General features: G+C 39.3%; 1 protein-coding gene across 1 annotated transcript in view; it reads right to left on the reverse strand.

The window, feature by feature from the left end:
- Nucleotides 1–21,880, reverse strand: part of SLC9A9 (solute carrier family 9 member A9) — a 170,537-nt gene that overhangs the window by 142,865 nt on the left and 5,792 nt on the right. Inside the window, exons 2-4 of the mRNA XM_071752167.1 lie at nt 20,039–20,241; nt 16,931–17,008; nt 16,274–16,350 (exon numbers count right to left, since the gene is read on the reverse strand). Of these exons, the coding sequence (XP_071608268.1) occupies nt 16,274–16,350; nt 16,931–17,008; nt 20,039–20,241 (358 nt within the window). The remainder of the gene's footprint in view (nt 1–16,273; nt 16,351–16,930; nt 17,009–20,038; nt 20,242–21,880) is intronic.

Below are 21,880 nucleotides of genomic sequence, written 5' to 3' on the forward strand. Positions count from 1 at the left end.
TAAAAAACAGATCTTAAATTATGGTTAATTATGATAATGATAATGCTGCATTGAAGATTTTACTTTTTTCTCTCTGACATCCCAAAATGTCTATGGCAAAGTTAGGTCAGTTAGTTACCATAACTAAGGAGCACTGGGAACAGGAAGAGGGAATACTGGGCAACTAGATGGAAATAAGATGACTTGTGTTTCTAAATTTGTTGTCTATTCCAGGCCCTACTCTGCAGGCAGCCTGAGGTTCATGCCAGTGACTGGCCTGAAAGAAGGCCTCAAAAATTTCTGCCAGATTGGTTGCCAAAAATATCTACCTTCAGTCTCAAGAGGGCAAACTTTTTCCAGCCTTTCAGATATAATCCCTTGGGGAAAAGACTAATAATAGCCAAACTATCACACATTAGGAAGCTGTTCTTTCTGGAGAGAGTGAGGTATGGGATTAGAGAAGTAATTTCCTAAATCCTGTGCTTTTCACTATGTTTAAAAGCAAGTGGTAAATTCAGGGTAAAGAATGACAATGCAAATGAAAACCTCCTGTACATGCTACCAAGCCTATATTAGATTTTCAGAGTGCATGCTGTTTTTTTGTCACAACTGGTCCATACCAGAGTGATTCATAGACTTCTGCCTCACAGACTTTAACCCTGCAATAAACCCGATGTAGAAATTGGGCTTTTTTTCTACTTTAAATGGTGTTCATACTGCACAAACCCCAATCACACAGCAGTGCATTCTGTGGCTCTGTCCTATACCTCTATTTCTTGCTAATAGCAACCAAGGACGAGTCCTGTTGAAGCACAGCAATTGCCAGGACATTTGCTTAGTTAGTGTTAGTAGAAGACAGAAGGTGGAAGCTATTGCTTATTCCTTCTGTTTTGTAGGAAATAAACCTATAGACTCCGGTAGGATATATGTTTGAGCCTCCAGCATAAACCTACAGATGTGACAAGATCTACTTCACTCCAGTTTTTTCATTTCCTTTCTCCTGAAGGCAGATCATCTGAAAAATGGTATTTTATTCTACTAGCACTAGGGTCTGAATAAGAAGACTTAGGCACAAGTCAGCTGTATAAAAGAGAGTTTTACCACAGCATCACTGGACAGTTAGTGGAAGTAACATCTTTAGGACAATTGACTGAACTCACCTCATGAAAGACACTTTTCTAAACTCCAAGGCATGCCCAGTTACAGGTCATGCTATTCCCATTACAGGGTCTTCAAAATGGTTGTGTGTCTTATTTAACAAATAAATTTCCCAGTCTACAGGATGAGGTTTGACAGTCTTTATAATCCAAAGCTACTACTGTAGCTTTTAGTTGAAATGATTAAGTGGAAGATTGCTTTAAATGTTTCCTGGGTGAAGCAAATGAATAATAATTAAATTGATAAAATGGAAATGTGGTTGTGAGGTATTAGCTGCTTTCACATGGAAGATTTACTTTGTAAATGCATGAAGAATGCTTCTGATAAGAAAAAGTCGAGGTGTTTGTAAAAAAAATTCTACTTTTTAACAGCTCTAACAGTGTCAGTGGATGACAGGGGATATATGTATTACAGGGGATGTAATATATACGTAAAAACATCAAACCAGGGGACAAATAATTTGCTTGTCATGTGATATCAAACTAAACACAAACATGAGTAGGGCAAGCACATGGGATTTGGCTTGCTGAAAATAACACTAAAAAACTGTTGTGTCTCCTTTTCTTCACTTGCTTAGATTGAATCTCAATTCAAGACACTGTTTCCTGCCAATAAGTTGTAAATATGGAGTAAGTGTGTGAAGAACTATGGACTTACAATGCTACTTAGTCCCTGACACCACCCTCAACATGTTTTGTTTATTTTATTTAACTCTGAGTATTTAAAGAGCTCAGCAAAAGAGTCCTCTTTCCTCTTGTAGGCATGAACAATTCTGTTAGATGAATCATATAAACATTTATCTATCAGTAAACCAAACCTACCAGATACAGTGCTTTATAAGACACTGTGTTTACTAGGATAAATTAACAGAAACTAAAAAAGCAGGAAAGTAAGCTCAACTTCTTTCTCTGTAAGAACATGATGATTATTTCATTGCAATGAAATAATGCACTTTTTGGTTGGTTTGGTTTTTTTCCTTTTTTTTTTTTTTTTTTTTTTCCACCAAGCCTGTGACAATTGACTGAATGACATTTTCCCTTTATATGGTATGCTAGTGCTCCTACAGCTGAATCAAGGGATTTCAAGGAGTGAGCAGAGCTGGAATTTAGCAGTAAGGAATATTCAGTCCTTACCTCTAGCATGTCCATTGCTCACAGGAATAATTAGACAGTGTGCCAGTTCTGCGCTGTTCCAGTCACCTCCTTCCCCCACAGGGATGTTGAAACTGGTCAGGCTACAGCACTTCTGTGCTGGGTGATGGAAACAAAGGGGCTACATCAGACCTGAGACTCGTGTACTAAGCTTAAACTGATGTTAAGTTTCCAGGTTTGTGAAGGCAGAACAACACTACTGGTAGAAAAGCAGGTGCAGCGTACTCAGATTCTGGGTAAATTTATAAATATGTCTCTCGTTGTCCAGTTACTTTTGAGTCAGAATGTAGCAGTCTCTCAATAAAGCTTATCACTCTTGATAAAGTATGCAGAACAAGGGACAAGAAATACAGGCTACAATCAAAGCTACAGGGGAAGTCTGTGTGAGAATGCAATGTAATTATTATGGCTAAAGCTAGTGAGGACATTTGGGGAAATGCCACCATGCCTGCACAACTGTGCCCTGGCATCTTTACACATGCATTATTCAGAGCTTAACACTTCTTCCAGGAGCACAGTTATCCTTGCATGTTGTGCTGGGCAGTGTTCTATTTGAGGTGAAAGGAGTATTTACTGAACCACTGATGCTGCTGCATTCTGTTTCATACGTGCCAACATCGGCTTCAAAAATTCTCACCAGCAGCTCTCTGCTGCTGCTGTGGGCCAGGACATGGGTGGAGTTGAGTGGCTATGCAGTAATGCACTGCAATCAGACACAGATTTGATGAGAGGTTGGAAAATATTTTTCCAGCAATGGGACTGATTAGACATTCACAGCTAGAGCTGAAGCACTGTAGAAATGCAAATGCATTTGTTCTCTATAATGGCATTAGTTACTGCTTTGCTTCATCCTATAGCTGGATCAAAGCAGAGGGAGAAGGACTGATAATTCTGCGCTCTAGAATTGCCCCCAGGTTTTTATATATATTGCACAAAGTAACCAGGAATGCACTGCAGAGTAGCTTTTTGAGGATGGAAAAATGAGCTATATGGTCTTTTCTTGCTCTAATTTCTGTGGTTCCACAATCTGTTTCTTCATTTTGCCCCTTCAAAGATAAGAGAAAGATTATATTGCTAAACAAGCGAGGCTGAAGAACATTCCATTTTTGGGAGGATACTGATATAAATTAACTGATACTCCATCACTGAGCATTTCCTCCTATGAACTATGGTAACTTCTGGGTTTGTTATGACACAGCAGCTGTAGCCAAATTTTTTTAACACACAAGGAGTGTTTTACAGAATATCTGTGTAGATTTCACTGCAAGCTGTAAATTGCAGAAACCTTTTGTCTTTAATCTCCATGGGACAATCAGCTACTCAAATGGTTTCCAGTAGCAGTTTGTACCATAGGTTGAATTGCAGTTCATGAGTTACTGCTTGTATCATGTTGGATCAGTCTTTCTTAAATCAGGATAGGCCTCCACAATTGGGAAGAATTTTTGAGTAAAAAGTGATTTTGAAATAGGTAAGCACTGTTTGTTTCAGGCTGTCTGTTGGCATAGCTCCAAGTGATTAAGTTAGTATTGCTGGAATTTCTTAATGAAACTTTAGAAGCTGGCCCTAAGGTCTCTACTTCCTTCAGTATGGAGTTCTTGCTTCGTTAACTTATATATAGTACTTTTTAAATTACATTCCACTTTTTTTGTCACATATACTTGCATAACTCTTTTTTTTCATAGCGATTTATCTTGTACAATTATCACTGATCTGTCTGTTGAGCATTGTAAGGGTTAGAGACATTACATGATTGCTCAGTCTTGTCAAATACCTACTGAACTCAACAGACATTTAGGCTCTACAAGGAAATAGCAATGACAATGTTTTGTTATAGTGAGGGAATGTACTGTAAACACCAAACAGAACGGGGAAGACAAGACGGAAGAGCACAGCAGAGCTGCCTGCAGTTCAGCACTATCAATAAGCGGTCGAGGAATAAATCTTGATCCCACATGATAGATGAGGAAGCCTTAGGACTGGAAATGAATGTTAAACACCCGCTCAGTCGGCTAAAACCTCCCGGGCTGCGGGGTAGGGGGCAGCGCAGGTTCCCGGCAGCATCCCCAGGCCGGGCGTGCGCTGCGCTTTGCCACCCTCTGCCGTCCGCAGCCCAGCGGGCAGGCGGCTCACTCGGGGAAACCTTGGTTGAGGCAAATAACCCGTTCCGGGACTCATAACTACGAGTAGATATCATCAGCTTTCAGCAGCCTTTGACTTTGCAAAATGTTACATGAGGTTGGTTTCAGAGTGTTCCCGGCTCCCAGGAAGGGAGCTTTAAGTATAAACCTGAAACATTCTGTTTGCTGTGTCTTTTGGTTCATGAAACAGCATCAAAGGGACAGGATTCTGCAACAAAGCGTCTTGCCCAGAACCCAATCTATTGCTCGCATGGGACTTAGACCTGACCTAAGGAAAGTTCCCATTTCTCCTGCTCTTCCCTATGCTGTTGCAGCTTGAGCCTGAAGAAAAGCTCATCCTTGTTCATCTGACTGTTTGCAAGGCTGTTTGCGCCTACTTTTGCTCATCAAAAGTATTTTTAATATCAGATTAACTGTAGTGAATGTTAGAACTTGTAAAGGATAAAAACAGATCCAGGAGCTCACTGGAGCTTGAATTTATTCGGTGGCACAGAAAGCAGAACTGCCTGCAACACTTTGTCAGGAGAAAAGGCAGGGATGAAAGGGAGGAATCACAGCGCTAATGATTTCACATTTCCATTGGGCTTTCGTGTTCAGCTCTCGCTCCCTTCCTTAGCAGAAGCAAGCTAACACAGCTAACACAGCTAGCACAGCTAACACCACCGTGTCTGACTGCATGCTTCTAAGTGGTTGAGTCTGCCTCCAGGCACTCTCCTCCTAGCCTTCCTTGCCATATTTGAAAGATCATCTGCCTCCCCAGCATCTGTTCCTGAGAGATGATGATCAGTGCTAAAGGAAGAGAAAGTGCATCCCAATGGCAATTTTAGCAACTGGAAATAATATATGACTCTTTCAAAATAGGCTACCAAGAGGAAATTAGGAGTAGGTTAGACTGTACTGATCAAGGAGATAAAAGAAGTGAAAGAGGGTAACTCAGACATCTTTTTAGACACAAAAAGGACTGTTAAAAAGGAAGCATGAAGGCACAAATACCTCAGCACAGCACCTTGGCACTGCACTGTTATATATTCCTTTGAGACAGGGGGCTTGCAAAAGTACCATGGAAAAAAAGACAGAATTCCTGCAGTATTGGCTGAAAAATACTGCGGTATTTCCATCCCCAAACACCAAAAAACCAAACCAAAACATAAGTTCTCAAATAAGAATTTTATTAAAATACATAGTTAATTTCTTTGGATTGTTCAGCTTTTATTTTGCAGTTGGATCATGTTTTCCAGTTTTCCTTCATTAGGAGGCATTAAAAATAATTGAATATGAGATTCTTGAACAACAAGAATATCCTCAAGCATGGCACTTTAATTAAAATATCAAAGATAATTAGGTTTGCCAATAAAAACAGGTTTGATAACACAGAGGTGTGGCAACACATCTGAAATGTATTGGCTGGCTTCAGCCATCTGTCCTGGCTGTTACCAAAGGCTTTTGTCCTTGTAACACAAGGGGTTTGTTGTTGTTGAAAAGAGGTATGTAGGCAGAATTTGAATAATTGATTCTTGCAAATCAGAAGCCACACAGAGGCCATTGCCTAATGAACAGAGGAAGAACACAGGGGAGAAATAGTTTGGAATAGTGTGGCTGCAAACACTTTGTTTACAGCTCATGACAAGCTAACTGCTTGTGGCGTTTTTTTTCTCTTCAGCAGAGAAGCCCTTTCTGAGCTCTTTGATCAGGGGGGATATTATCTGAGACGCTTTGTGGAACTGTTTGTCCTTCATAATGAATTACTGGGGAAAGGTGTTAAAATGACACCAATGTGTTCTATTGATGTGGAAGCAGCCCCACTGTATGCTTCAGTTTTCCCAAGTCAGCTTCAGGAAAGAACATCCTAGGTAAAGAATGTATGAGAAGAACTGAAATTTTTCCTTTTTTTTTTTTTTTTTTTTTTCTTTTCCCTTTAGAACACAGTGTTGTTTGTCTCTGTCCTGCATATCCTCCACTGCAAGTCTATGAATTAATGATTCAGGTAGAGAATGTGGGTGAATACCCTGAAGCGATGAAGTCTCAATAGCTTACAGACCTTAGGTGACCATTGCTGGCTGTCCTATTAGGTTGACTGGCCAGACACTAACTTTCATAGACATGTAGCTGAGCCCTGTAGATTCTCCTCACAGGCACCTGTTGTCAGGGCAAACACTGAAACCAAAGGTAGCCTTTCATCTCAGTGAGCCTTGATCACAAGCTCATGATGCTCTCCTTGCCACTGTAATAGCACATTGGTTTGATAAACTGGATCTTTGGTTTCCCTTACTCCATCAGAACTCCATCAGTCACTCCATCAGAAGAAGTCATACTAACTTCTCAGCTCCTACAGTTAAGAGATAATAATGCTCCTTTATTAAATGCATTACATATGCTTCCAGCCAGATCGTGGTGTGAAGGATACAGTGGCTTGTGGATCCTTGTGGCATACTTATGCCTAATTACATCAAGTTAGTGTATTAGTGGGTAACATGAACAGGACCACCTACTGCCTCTCTGATAACAACCAATATAGCCCTACAGTAATGTTAATGCATTGCAGGTCAATAAATCATTAATAGAGTAATATTTTTTTTTGTCATATAGGAATTATATAGAATATACACACCACTGAAGAGACAGTTTGCTAGGGAGAGGGAGAAGTTAATATATGTGTCTCAGCTCACCAAGAAGATATGACAAAATTTATGTGCTTACAATTATCGTTAGATCTTAATTTTTGGCAGGTTTAACTACTACCTCCTCTTCCATTTATTTTTAAGTGAGTTGTGTGTTTTTGAACACACCAGTTTGATAGCCCTAAAGACAGAGAGCATCTGTTTGCCTATAAAGGAAATATATTTACATCATTTGCTTGCACAAAGTGCTTCCAAAAGAGAGCTTCAGTCACACCCTTGTGGGGCTCACAAGAGGATGAGTAACGTGCAAACTCCACCATATTGCCAAGATTACCAATGAGGCTGCAATTTGCTACTGAGAAGCTGCAATTGTAATGGGTTTTGCAGTCTAAGCTTTTCACTACAAGTACATTAACAACTAGTTCAGGCTTCTGAGTCTCTTCCAGTCCTTAAATCATTGTGTCACAATTCCAGTAACTAAGTTCATGCTTAGAAAACTAAGTGAAAACATTTGAAAATCAGGTTGGTTGTTAGCATTCTGCTAGTAATGTATACTGGACAACTATTTTAGCCAAAACACACCCTCATACCCACGACATTCCTAGTTTTCTCATGATAGTTTATCAGAATTGCTTAATTTACTGCTATTCAGAATCCTTGGATAGATCAGTGTTTGAAGAGAATGGTCCTGGTTTGGTAACTTTATACCCTTACAACCAGTGCTCAGAATTGGAGAAAAGAGAAGCAAGTGTTCTGTCTCCTGCAGACTTTGGAGCTGTTCCTGTTGCATGGTACACAGGATAGCTGGCACTGGCTTTTTCTGATCTGGAACTGGAGCATTGTCTCACTCCAATTATCCTCACTATGGTTGCCCCCAAACTAGGGCCACCTCGTAGACAGGTAGCTCCCAGCTCTAGATAGAAACCATGCACTTGATAAAAGCTTTGTTTAAGATAAACCAAAATGTTTCATTACCTCCTCAATATTTTCCTTTCATCTAAGAACTGCAGAGCCAGGAAGAACAGAGTGATGGGGGTCAGAAGTGGCTGCCACAGCGCCGCTCAACCCAGCTCTGGGTCAGCAGCACGGGCCAAAGGCCCTGTTGGGGGGATTCTGTGCCTGCCTTGGGGGGGGATGCTGTGCTGGTTGGAGGGATCCTGTGCCCGGTTGGGGGGGATGCTGTGCCCGGTTGGGGGATGCTGTGCCCGGCTGCCGGCGGGGCGGAGCCGCTGGGTCAGGCGCAGGCAGAGCGCGGGTGCCCCCTCGTGGTTTTTATCGGGCGCTGCAGCGGGGGCTCTGCGGTGCCGGTGCCGGAGGGGCTCAGAAAGAGGCCCCGTGCTCCCCTTAGAGCTGCCCCATGCACCAAAGTGCGCGTGATTTTAATTTTTTCTCACTGATTACTGGATGCTATCGATGAAAACGTCTATTTTCTGTTTCTCTTATTGCCTGTATTTTAAAAGAAGTTGAGATTTTTTTTCTCCTCTGATACGTGTGGCAAGAAACGCTGGTGGCCTGAACAGAGGGAAGAGTTTACAAACAGTGCAGCCACGCGTGCTGCAAGTTAAACACAAAACATTCAACAGCAAAATGGGACCATTCAGGGCCCTAATAAAACCATGAGTAAGGCTTTTGCGCTGAATGCCTGTCTCAGGATCAAACACAAATGTTCCTTTTGGCCAAAGCAGAGGGCTGCTTGGGAAGGATGCCAAAAAGGGATTGAGGTTTGGAGAGGAAACCAGATCCTGAGTAACCCAGTTACATCTGTAAGCCCTCTAGCTCTGGCAGTGCTCTTTGATGCTGGCCTCACCGAGGCTGTTCTCTCTCCTATTGAACAAGAATTTTTGAGCCACCTGAATGGTGATGGCAAAAAAGTGCTTTTTGAATACTGGGAATACCTAGATATGGATATGGATACAGGACATGGAGTACCACAGCTCAGTGATTAGAGAAGCTCTGGGCTGTCCCAGCTGTCAGCTGCTGACACTGTGGGAATAGTCACATCCCTTCATCTCTCAGCACATGCACTTTTCCACATCTAAATTGTGAGCAATACTCTTTGAATGGGGCGGTCTATATGGTAGACAGGTAGTAGTGCCATGCTGTAGCACAGCTTGGGGATTTCTGCATGGGCCAGATAGAAGTTAATTGTTGGTTATGGGACAATGGGGACTAAGGTAATTGAATCAAAAGAAAAAGTGGTAGAGAAGATAAAATTTCAAAATGGCTGAAAGGAATGGACAAGGGGCAGAAGATGTTTTCTCTGAAAATTAATTTAGAGTCTGAGAGTAGTCGTGCAAACTTGAGTCTTCCAAATGATGCTGTAGCCAAGGAAGCTGGACTGCCAGGTGAATGAGTGGTCTATAGCCACAGAAATAGGGGATGGCAGTCTTTAAAGATTACATTGATTGTCAGTTGTTAAAGGATCCATGAAGATCAGGAAAGACATTAGGAGATCTGTCCAAAAGTATTAATTACTGAAGTAAAAAGCTTAAACTTTCAAGGCAATTGGGAAGAATCTCTGCAAAAACACCCCAACAAACCGTTCCTTCCAGTGTGGGGTTTCTTCTTGGGAAGTATCCAGCCTTAAGTATCTTTCTTATTTTGGAAAAAATACCATTTGCACATTTTTCAGAGGAGTGCATGACTTAAATTTTTTGCTGGTTTCCTGGAGAAACTACTGCTATCAAATACCAAAATAAACATGCTTTTGATTTTAGTTGAATCTCCTGGTATTCCTCTTTGTCTCTGCAGCCCTGTACTGTTAGTGTTTCCTATAATACAAGTCTTTCAAAATCCTTAGTATTCTGAGGGGCTCTTCTGAAAGATGCAAATAATTACATCCTGCTGTTCAGCACATCTGTTTATGAGAAGAAAAACTGTTTTCTGTATGATCAACTCTGATGCAGTAAACAATGTCAGATGTTTACTGCAAAATAGCCACACATTTTGACTGACATTGCAGCAACAAGCATGCTTGGATGCATCAAGGTATTCTTGGAAGAACTTTCAGCTCTGTGTGGGCGTTAGTGGTCTGGGAAACATTATTTTATATCAATGTCTTGATTTAACACAGGTTCTCATCCATAGGTTGACAAGCCATGCAGATTAGAGGCTTTTTTTTACTACTTTATAGCTTTTAGAACTGCTAGGACTCTCTGAGAGTTACGTCTACGAGAAAGCCTCTTCCCTTTTTTCACTCGTGTTGCAAAATTCCTACATCTAGATATCACAGTGAGTGTATATTTTCAAGCTTCTATAAACTCACATGTTTTTAACCCATTTTTTGATTCAGCAAACATCTTTGAACAAGAGTGATAAGCAGGAGCTACCCCTTCCAGCTGCAGCTGTGAATTGCAGTTTGCCACTGTTGGCTGCAGAAGAATTATTTTAGATCTGGATTGACCAAAGAATTAGAGCTACTGCACTGGGGCACTGAGCTGCATATTACAAATTAAACACACCAGTTCTTTTACTGCTAGGGCTCAGTGCAAGGTTGCCTTCCCTTTGAAGAAAGTGATGAACTTGGAATGCCTCTTCCTAACACCAGTATTATCAGCAGTTTGTATTTCATAACTTCACTGCCTTGAAACTATAATTAATCTACTTTTTAATCTCAGCTTTATTCTCACTGCAGCCACAAAGAACAAACTTGGCTCAAGCTGGCTTCTATTTGAGTGGCACACTCAGAGAACTTTATATTCCAGAAACATCAGGCCTTGCCAAACGTACCAGGCAAGCTGGAAAAATAGGAGTAAGTGACTGAAAATATGCTGCATTCTGAATATCTAACGTGGTTTTGGCATTGCAATTCGAGAGAACCCAAGTGAAACTGAATCAAAAATCACAGCTAAGTCCAACTTTATGAAGTCAGTGCTCTGTTCCATAGGCATCTTGGACCTGGTTGGCACTGAGAATGCTGATTAAAGAAGTCAAAATCATCTCAAGGGGGAAAATGTGCAAATCTTTCTACTCCCACTGCCACCAGGTACCTCAAATGTTGCTCTGATAGGTTGTTTATACATTGTCATGATTTTTTTTGAATACTTGAGCACTCTTCCATTATGAACATTGAAAATTTGTATCAAAAGCATAAATTCTGAAAGAAGCATCCCATCAGATAACAGTTTATTAAAATTTAAATCAAAGGGATAAGAAAAGTAGTCCTTGCAGAAGCTGAAATTAGGCCTTTCTCCCTGCTTCTTCCTAAAAGGTATAAAAACCAACAAAACCCCCCACAAAAGCAAGTGGGGGGCAGGTGGCAATATAATATTTAATTTTTCAGCAGCCCAATTTTCATAGGCTCACTGAGTAGCATCAGTTCAGTGCTGCTTCAGCTTGCAGTCAGTCACCAATACAGAGCTCATATCCAGATACATATGGATATGGCAAAAATGGAATAAGCCCATGCAGGAATAACCCCTCACACAGAAGGAGGACTGGTTAGACAGCTATGTGCAGAACCCTCCTGGAGTCCTGGAGGATATCAAGTTGGGCATGAATCAGAAGTGGACTTCATAATGGCAGCTAAGATGGCAGCTAAGAGGCTGTATTTATGCAAGTGCATTGAGCAAGTCAAGCAAATTATTAATATATTTTTCTTGGCACTTTAGAGATGGCATCTACAGTAATGTATTAACTTTTGGACACCTAGTATAAAAGAGGTTGACAGGAGGCAGTCAAGCAGAGAATTACCAAGATAGTTAGGGAGCTGATAAGCATGATAATGGGAAGAGATGAATGGCTGGGTTATTTAAGACAGAAGAAAAGCAGGTGAGCTTTCTCTTGTAACTAGGAGCAGAGCTAACTGTTGTCTTCACCTAACAGGTGGTTATAGAGAAGGTGAAACCACCTTCTGAGTGATGCATAGTGAAAGGATGGAAGGCAGTGGTTAAATGGTGAAGCAAGGGAAATTCCAGTTTGATGTCCAGAAAAAGTCTTTGTAATGAGGGTGGTTAAGAGTGGAAGAGGTTTCCCAGAGAGCCACTGGAACTGTCTTTCTTAGAGATATTGAAAACTCATCTGGACAAGGCTCCGGGAAATTGAATTTAAATTTAAAGCCAGTTGTGCCACTTATTAGGAGGTTGGAATGCAGACATCTGTTGCTTCCAACATAAATTATTCCCTCAGTCTGTGAAATTCAAGTAGCCTGCTTCAGCAAGATACTGGCCACCCTGTGTCAGAGAAAGCCTCAGAGAAACTTAACCTGTGTGATTTTTCTTTGGAGTAAAGAGCTGTCTCACTGATCATCCCACACTATTCTTCAGGAGATAGGACGCTGGAGCCACTGGGAGAGAAAACAGCTCTTGAGAGAGTGGATCTTGAATGATCTTGTATCATACAGACCCAGAGTCAGCAGATTTCATCATGAAGGGGACAATTTCAGGAACAGAAAAGGTGGTGAGGCTTGGAGTAGGGTAATTTTTCCTTTCCCACATGGGATCTCTCTGCATGAATCCTTGCTAGTCAGACGTGATGCAACGGGTGTGATTTGGTTGAGTTGGGACAGCTTGGGGGTAACTATAACCTGCATGTGTGCTGGGTGGCTGAGGACAGTATTACAGCTAACAAGGGCAGGCATTCCTTACAACAGTATTTCTTTGAAAGTAATTGTGTTTCAGCACTGTCTTCACTGAAAAAAAAAGCAACCTCTCTTATCCCTCCTATCTCTGTTCTCAGTGGGAATATCTGGTGACGGGTTTTTTACTCAAATTGCACACAGTTCCCCTTTCTCAATGCCAGTAGCCAGCTTTTAATATGAAAGGGAAGTTTTACCAAGAAGAGGCAGGCAGGCACTGTTATATCAGACTGCTCCATGGCAACTTTTCCACTCTAGGAGTTTGCACAATCCAAATAACATTTTTCTTCTTTATGAATGATATTTCCTGGTGTTTTACAGTGAGGTCCTGTCCTTCTTTGCCATGGCTGTGCCCCTGCAGCAGCCCCTAGGAGCAGGTCACACAGGGATGCTTTGTCACTCAGCCAGGCAGGAGGAGCATGGTCCCAGATAGAGGCTGCAGGTGTATGGAGTCTAAGCCTGTGAATATTGATTTGCTGTACAACTGTATGAATTGTGCATTTATAATGAAAAGTAAGCACGTTTAATCATATCCACACACAAAATATTTATCTAAAGCAATGCAAGCTAGAAATATCTCAGAAGTCTGTGCTTTTGTTAGCAAATATAATTCTTCATCCCTTCTGTCTTAGGATGTTTTTCTCTCAGGATTTTTTTTAGTTCCCATCAGTGAAGTATTTATGTCAACTTTCTTATCTCACTCTTATTCTGACATGTACATTATGCAAACATGTATCACACCAACATAAACTCTACTGTGAATATATTACTTCCTTCTCTGCAATGATTTCAGGGGGGATTTTGGGTTTGTATGGAACACAGTACAAGGCCCATTGGTGCTCAATGATTACTCCTCTATCTTAAGGTTTCTTTATCCCTGAATATGGGCTTGAACTTTGAATTGCAAGTACGAATTGTTCCTTTCTGTAGTAGTTTCTATCTGCATTTATTCTGTTTCAGATAAAATAACATGGATACAGGAATGACAATATATGGAATTTAGTCTAAAATCATGGAATCATAGAATCATTAAGGCTGGAAAGGACAGACCTCTGAGATCATCAAGTCCAACCATCAATATTATGTTTCTTTTAACAAGATTATCAAACCTGCTATCTCATCTTCCATTTACAAAAGGCAATGACACGCCAGAGCTCATAAACGAAATGCATGTTTAAGAGCATCACTGGCCTGGGCAGCCCTACTGCTTTTTTGCAGCCTCACAGAGCTATCAGCAACTGATTTACAAGAGAGAAATGTTCAGTGGCTAAGGCAAATGAGACAAAACACAGGAATAATTCTAATGAGATCCAGAACCACTCTTACCTCAGTAATGTACTAGCATTCAGCTCATACTGTTATTGATTGGGATGAAGATTTTTTTACTGAATTAATAATTTCAACCTTAGGGATGCTATTAGCTGTATAAATGGGTATGAAAAGAAGCAACTCCAAGATCTAGGGTCATAAAGATGTGTATGGATGATTTGGAGCTCTGTCACAAGTTGTGGAGACTCACGAAGAAATAGAGAGGTTTAAATGTAAAGGACATCAAGAAGCCAGGCAGGAATTTGTTCTGATTGCTAACCATGTCATTTTGTGGAATTCTGAAAATTCTGGGTCTTTAAAACTCTGCCTGTTCCCACTAGAAAAGAAGGACCCCCAAGATCCAGAGCTCTCTGCTTCAAATCCTTCTCCAGAGGAGAATAAGCAATAGGAGAGGTGAGAGAATGAGGTGCCATTTCTTAAGGGAAGCAAAATTTCAGAAAGAAAAATAAAATGAAGGTTTTCCACGCCATTAAATGAGACATGTGGCACACTGCCTCCTGGAGTTACAGATCTGTGTCTGAAATCTAAGGTCTCCTTTCTCTGTAGCCCATAGATGTTCAGCAGGTTTTTTCACATGAAGGGTAAAAAAGCCCTAGACAGATCTTGAATTAATTTGTATGATCATACACAGAAGGTGATCAGACTTGCATATTGCATTTCATTGGGGAGTCAGCCATTTCCTGACATTTGGAGTGACTATTTCTTGCAGAATATTTAATAGCCACAGTGCCTTAGGTACATTATGCTTACTAAGCTACTTGATCATTAGGAATCTAGGATGTCAAGAGAGATATAATGACATCCTCATAAAAGAACAGTTTAAAAATCATTGAAGCCTAAGTTACATGTCATTCATATGGTTTACTATTATCAAAATGACATTAAAGGAGAATGTTCCATCTCATAATAATGCCAGCAAGGAGCTTATACCTTGACTTAGTGCATAAATCTTGACTTAAAGATCCATTAAAAAGAAAGGGAAAAGACAGAAATAAAAACTTTAATTGCTTCTATAATTTGAGAGTGCTATTCATAGGTTGAGAATTTTTACCAGTTTTAAATTCAAGCACTCTCACAAAGCTTGAAGTATTTCCATAAATCTTTCCATAGCACACAGCTATTTAAATAGTTTATTTTAGCCCAAGTTTATCTATAGCCCAAGAACATCAAGTAGGTCCTACAAAATGCAGTGTGTTTCCTAGTCTAAAACCTGAACACCAGAAAGTTCTATGACATTTTTCCCATTTTGACTCTGCAGAATCCCAGCAAGATCAAGGCCTCTCAGCAACATTTAATCAGTTACATGCAGCACTGCTCCATCACTTCCACAGACAATCCAGACTCAGCTAGCTCAGCATGCTCTGTAGCACAGAAATGCCAGGGGATGCCCAGTGATGCTACAGTTAAACTGTGAACACTGCACTGCTTTTCTCAGTACACTTACTGCAGAATTAAACTCTGGCCATTTGTTTTCACCTGCTATAGGAATTTTCCCAGAACATGAGAGCTGAATTGTCTGTGTGGTATTCATAAATATAGTGAAACAGAGGCACCCTCAAGATCCAAAACTAATTTAAAGTAGTTTGTTTAATTCTGATTGAGCTAACCAGACAAAAGTTTCACATCATGACAGCCTGGAAATACATAATCCGTTTCTGACTAGCAAATTTTTCCCTAGTCAGGAAAATTTTGAAACAATGCTAGAAACTTTTCACTAAGGAGGTAGGGAAATAAAACAGAATTTTTTACCCTTCTGCTTTTTTCTCTTCTTTTTCTGCAGAAGTCATTTAGTCATATCCAGGCTTAATTCACTCACAGTTCAAGGATGAGTTTTTTGCATTATCTTCAACCAAAAAATTGCACTTGGTCTTTGAAATTACTCTGGTTATTTTACACATATACCAGTAGGTATCTGGCATATACCCTTTTGGAATTTAAAGTCCTTCCTTTTCTGTTACAGATCTGGTCTACTCCAGAAGGAATTGTGGTTAGAAGCACAGAATTTCAATTGAGAGAATGGGTCTATTTCTCAGGACAAAATGTTAAAGCTACAGGGTGGTAGAAACCAGTTCTTGTTACATCAGTCACAGACTAGAAGTGAGGGATATGGTTTTCTGAATGCCCTGGACAATTCTTGCAAAACAAGAGTTTTGCTTTTTCCATCTTAACATTCCCTGGTAAGGAATTACTTTATCTGTTATACAAGTTGTGAAGTACATTGACCATGCAAGATCCACAATATTTTTACACCTTAGTTTTCAATGGAGAGGAAAATCTAAGCATTAATAATGATTTCTGCAATAATAATAGAAGGCATTCACTTACCCTATGACAATGCAAGAGATGGCAGTTCCCAAAAAGGCGTAGGTCAAAATTGATCCTAAGTTACGAAAAAAATGTCTCTGGGGAGGAAGTTTGAAAGAAAGTCCTTTGTTAAACATCAGTTTAAGAACACGTAAACCAAGTCAAAACAGTGCACCTAGAAGTGTCATTTGTTACAATTTGTATCTCAAATGTATGATGAAACAATTTTTTTTTAAAATACAAATTTTATTATTAATTTTTTTTTTTCCTGGTGGAATGTGAGCAAAATATGCCCTCTTACATGTATCTGGCCAAATGCTTCAGAGCCATAACAGTTCCCATACAAAGTATCAAAGTATCTGATGTAAACAGTCATCCTCTGACTGTTTCCTCATCCTTGAGCAAACAAAGCCCTGACCTTGCAGTAAAAAAAACTCAGGTAGGCTGCTGCCTACATGGAGCATCACCAGATCCAAAGGGGTGAAAACATCCCCTGAAAACAGGAAGCCCAAGTGTTATAAACCACAAAATCCAATCTTTGCACAGATGCAGAAAGACAGCAGAATGAGCCCCACGCATGTCTCATTTTCTTCTATTCCTGTCAAGTTCTTCCCATACTCTTTGTTACATGCTTGCTTCATCTACAAAGTAGCAATCCCATATAAGAAAGAGACATACCTTCTTTAAACTATATCCAGCGTGAAATATAATGGGTGGCAACAAAATATTGAAGAAGATGGAAGGATCAAAGGTCATCTGCCAGAAAGGACAAATAAAGTAACATTTAATTTGATAGGATTTGTTTTAATTGTAACTTCTTACCAGGTTAGTCTGAAGAACAGTTTCAATGTCTGCAGGCCAGAATGCAATTCTGAGTTCTTTTCTTACAAGTATTAATGTGTGGTTTTAGTGCCGTAATCTACTACTGTGTGATGAAATCTGAGAGGCAGTGACTCTGTCTTATTGCCTACCTGTCTTGTATGTATTTCATAGGAAAAGGGGTTTCCTTATATCCCCAAGAAGCTAAGGACTAAATTCAGCCATTCTGCAAAGGCTGTTTTCTGCAGACATAGCTAAGGTGGTGTGTGCTCTCAGAACTGAGGGTGTGCTACTGGGTTAGGTTCTGTTTTTCCTGGCCCAAGGCATTGGCTGGCACAGTAGCAGACACCACTTTGTCCACTTTGTTATGCAGTTTATTACAAAGAAATTCCATTCACTTGAAACATGCATTTTTGTTCCTGCAACAGCAAGAAAATGTTTATAAAATACCCATTAAAATTTGTAAAGTGATGCTAGAATGTGGATGATGTCAGGCAAGGCAAAAAGTTCTTGTTCCATCTGTCATATTTGCACAACAGCATTCAGCCACTGAACTTCATGACAAGGAGCTTTAAATAAAACAGATTCCTGTTTAAAACCACAACCTTACTGGAGAAAAAAATACTTAGGTAAGCCTGTGCACTGTTTACTGATCTGTCAGTTGGCTATATTATACCAATAATTTTAAAAGAGACAGGATGTAATGAATGCAATGGCTTGCAGCTCCTTTGTTCAGATAAAGTGATGTTCTAAGGCTGCAATATTCTATATTAAGCATTTGTTTTTCAAAGAGCAAGACCTGCCTACAAGTCTACTTCTGTTGTCTGGCTAACTGATAGCTTGGTTTGATGGGCAGGAAGTGGAAACTCAGCCTTTTTTTTCATTCTGTTTACTTTCAATTCGAAAATTGAAAAAAAATACCTGTCAAATAAAGTGCCAGCAACTTTATCTATGCTGGTAACTTCATTGAAAACATGATAGAAAATTGTTCTTCTTCACTTATGAAGTTATAGTCTCATATGGTAATTTTGGAATTAATTGAGCAAATATATTCAAATATTTTTTCAAATGCATCATAAATCCTAACTGCATGCTTTATTATTCAAAACCATGTTCTGAAAGATAACTATAAGTCATGGCACAGGATACTGCTTCTGATAAACACAATTAGTTAACTCTTATACTAAGAGGATGAGGGAATTACAGTTGTACAAAAAACAGAGCATGGGGTAATCATGTTTTCTGGTTTTTATGTCTGTGCTTTTGCCAGTCAGGAAAGCTGCCAGGCATTGTTCTTGTCCCATAAATACTGCTGAATTCCTCCCTCTTTCATTTTTATTTTTTTAAATTTATTTTCCTTTTAAGAGGGCATTTTCCAGATAATTTTAAAGGAAAAAGCCATGAAAATCCAGGTATGCTGAGGCCTCTCCAGTAATACAGAGACACCCATAGTTCACAGTTGAAACTTTTTTGAGAATTTTCCAGCAAATTGAGACTGTGGAAAGACAATTTAGCAATCCCTTGTAAGGGCATCAGAAACTTCTGTGTGAGTTAGTGCTTCTCCTTTCTCTTAACAAAAGTGAGCTGCAGTGTACCTGAAGGTTTGATGGATGTTCAAATGGAATGGATTAGTACATACGCCTTAGAAATGAAACATTCTTTGAATAAGAAGACCATATTGTGACCAACTAGCAGGAAAAAAGAATGAAGACTCAGCAAAATATGCCCAGTCTGACTGCCACATTATTATTCTGTCTCCACCCACCACAGCTCTGATAGTCTTTGATGATCTGGTTCTTTCTGAGAATGGCAGGAGTCTGGCAGTAAGGAGAGTCAGGCACACAGTGGTGCTGCACTAGCAAGGAATTTGAGCTGACATTAAACCCTTATTCTGCTGAGTTCCCCTGTGTACATTTTAAGCACAAATTAAAAGTTTTGAAATTATAATCATTTTAATACACAGGAACATGTATTACTGTGCTAGATGAATAGCAATACTTGGGAAAAAAGCAAAATAATGTGTTGCACTATTGTAAAAAAAAACAAAACCCAACATAAAAAACAACCACTGGTAAGGTCTCAGAAACTATCTAAATATGAGATGTGTTTGAGCATAAAATCCAGATTTTTAAAAGTCTCTCTGGACTCATGAGCTCTTTAAATTGCTAGCATTTATTTAAGAAATTGAAGAAATAAATATTGAAAGAGCGGGAGGAAGGTATACTAACAAAATAAAATATTTTAATTTTATATACTCAAAAAAAGAAAAGGCCAGGGCATTGTAAAAGACTGTAAACTTCCTCCCACACTTCCCTTTTTACATCCATCCTGAATTGCAGCAGTGACTCCACAACCTTGGGGATAGCCAGTGAAATCACTGCAGTAGTGAATGAAAGTATGAGAATTTTGTAATGCATTATAAAACACTCTGTAAAAACAACATTTATCTATGGCAGTTTACTTATTTACACATTTATATATTTTAAAATGTCTAGAGTTTGTAGTTAGCTCTGCTGTATGCAGGAGTCAGACCTCCCTTGCATTATGCTGCCAGAGAAAGTCACTTTTAAAACAGAGAAAAAATAAAGATATTAGTGGGGCTTATAAAGTTTTGGTGGCAATGAATCCAAGGCAACGGCTTCACCTGCAAATAAACTCAGTGTCTGCAGGAGGTGGGACTGCCAGCTGAAAGAGTTCAGGCAACCATCCTGCAAGCTTACAGCCTGTCATATGCTAAATGGCAGCCAGGGTTCTATTGCATCTTATTTGAGTTCCTGTTCTCCTTTCACTTCCTTCTCAATTACCCTTCTAACCCTCCGTTCAGGATAGCCTCTCTCTATTTGTGTCATCTTTTAGCTTGAAACTTCTTTTCCTCTCTCAAGGGTGCAAATAAATATCTCCCACAGTTTAGAACAATAATAACATAATAGAACCATAACAATAATAGAACAATAAGACAAGTTTTACCTTTTGAAGCATTGCATTGCCCTGGTGACCATTGATGTTGTGGTGGCTGACCTCTCTTCTGTATTGATATTCATAGACCTGATCAGTTATATTAATAAGCAGAGTGGATGGCCCAGATTTCAGCTTCTCACATTGATAAACAGTTCCACTTTCAACATCTGATGCTTTTGTTGCATACCTTATAATTAATCCCATTACAAGACCTGGAGAGTAAAAAAAACAAAGAAACAAAACCAAGAAGAACAAACCTAAACAAAAACAACAAACAAAGATTCAGATGCATTTAAGTACCTGATGCTACACAGTTATGATTTGGAGAAAAAGGAACTCTACTAAAGCCAGGTCACCACTTTTTCAGTGTTTCCACTGTTACAGAGGTATGCCTCAGTCACCACTTCATGCATGACTTCTAAAATAGTAATTTCATTAGAATACAGGTGACAATGTAACATAGGCTCAGCTGTACTCCTGTTTTTGTGATCCAGTTGCTGAAATAATTCTAATGTATTTGTTAACTGTGCATTTTCAATAGGTACCAATGCATTTTCAATAGGTACATTGAGAAGAAGGATACCTGTGTGACTAATGTGCTGTAATAAGCATAGCAAAATCAGTTGTGCTTTTGGTGATTTTATACACTTTTTCATGGGGGCAAAACTCTGATACAGTATCCTCAGGAACAGGCTCCTTTCTCTAGATGAGTGTGTGTATTTTTGAGACTGTATTAACATGGGAAAATAAAAGCAGGAAGAAGGAAAGAAAGATTAAGACTGGGATTGATTGATTTGATTATCTACAATTTAGAGCTCTTATCTGGGACAGATATTTTGACTCCCTTTCCAGTTAAGAGAGATGAAAATGTACTTCTGGAATTGTCCTTTGGAAGGTGTGCATCTTTCTGTTGGCTGTAATGGATGCTTGCAAAATTACTTTGGGATAAGTGGCTAATGTTTATCTAGGTAGCATTTCTCCCTGCAGAGGCTTGGATTTGGTTTCAGACTTATTTTCCATGCTTCTGTTATGTCCTATGTAATTTAAATCTCATGTATATGATGAATAGCTTTACAGTTAATAATTATGAACACATTCATAAAATGCTAAGACTACCCAGACTAAATATCAAGGGAAGACATCGAATCATCTAGATACACATACTTACTAAGGAAAATTAAGAAAGAAATTAAATTATAGGAAGTAACTGATAAGCATCTGAAAAATATGATGTTTACTTTTATCACCATGTCCCCTGATTGCTGGATAAAACTTAATGCCTTGAGAGATAAATAGGATGTCTTTGTTATTGTCACATTTTCCTGGGTTAAAAGAAAAAAAAGTTTTTCTAGCATAGGTGGGAGGCAAGTTTGTAGCTTCCTAGACTGATGCTGTAACAGAGTAACAGCTTCACTGCTTGTTTAGTAGGCAAGTGCATTTATGATTTATGCTTGTTTTGTATCTGTTGCTTAGTATGGTCGGTTTCTTTAAAAGGTAGAGGACGTAGAAAAGCACTAGAAAATCCCAAGGCCACTTTTGTAAGTTGTATAGCATTTGTGAAATAAATCAGATAATACATCTATTTGTAGTCAAAGATAAAATTCCTTAAAATTTTAGGGGAAAGCACTTCTGGGAAAAAGAAAGAAAGCACTGCGTATGCTCTTATGAAGAATGACTTCTACAGACATGAGTCTCAGATGTCTGAAATCAAGAGTCAAAACCCATGAAACCATTAAATAGTTTAAACAGTCAAAGTTTACAGCTTATTTGTATTAGATTTCCTCTAGAAGAACCACATATTTAATTCTCAAATTCAGTTCCAAACACATTAAAATTCAACTTCATTTGATG

The sequence above is a fragment of the Heliangelus exortis genome, chromosome 9 (assembly GCF_036169615.1).
Source record: "Heliangelus exortis chromosome 9, bHelExo1.hap1, whole genome shotgun sequence".
Classification (NCBI taxonomy): Eukaryota; Metazoa; Chordata; class Aves; order Apodiformes; family Trochilidae; genus Heliangelus; species Heliangelus exortis.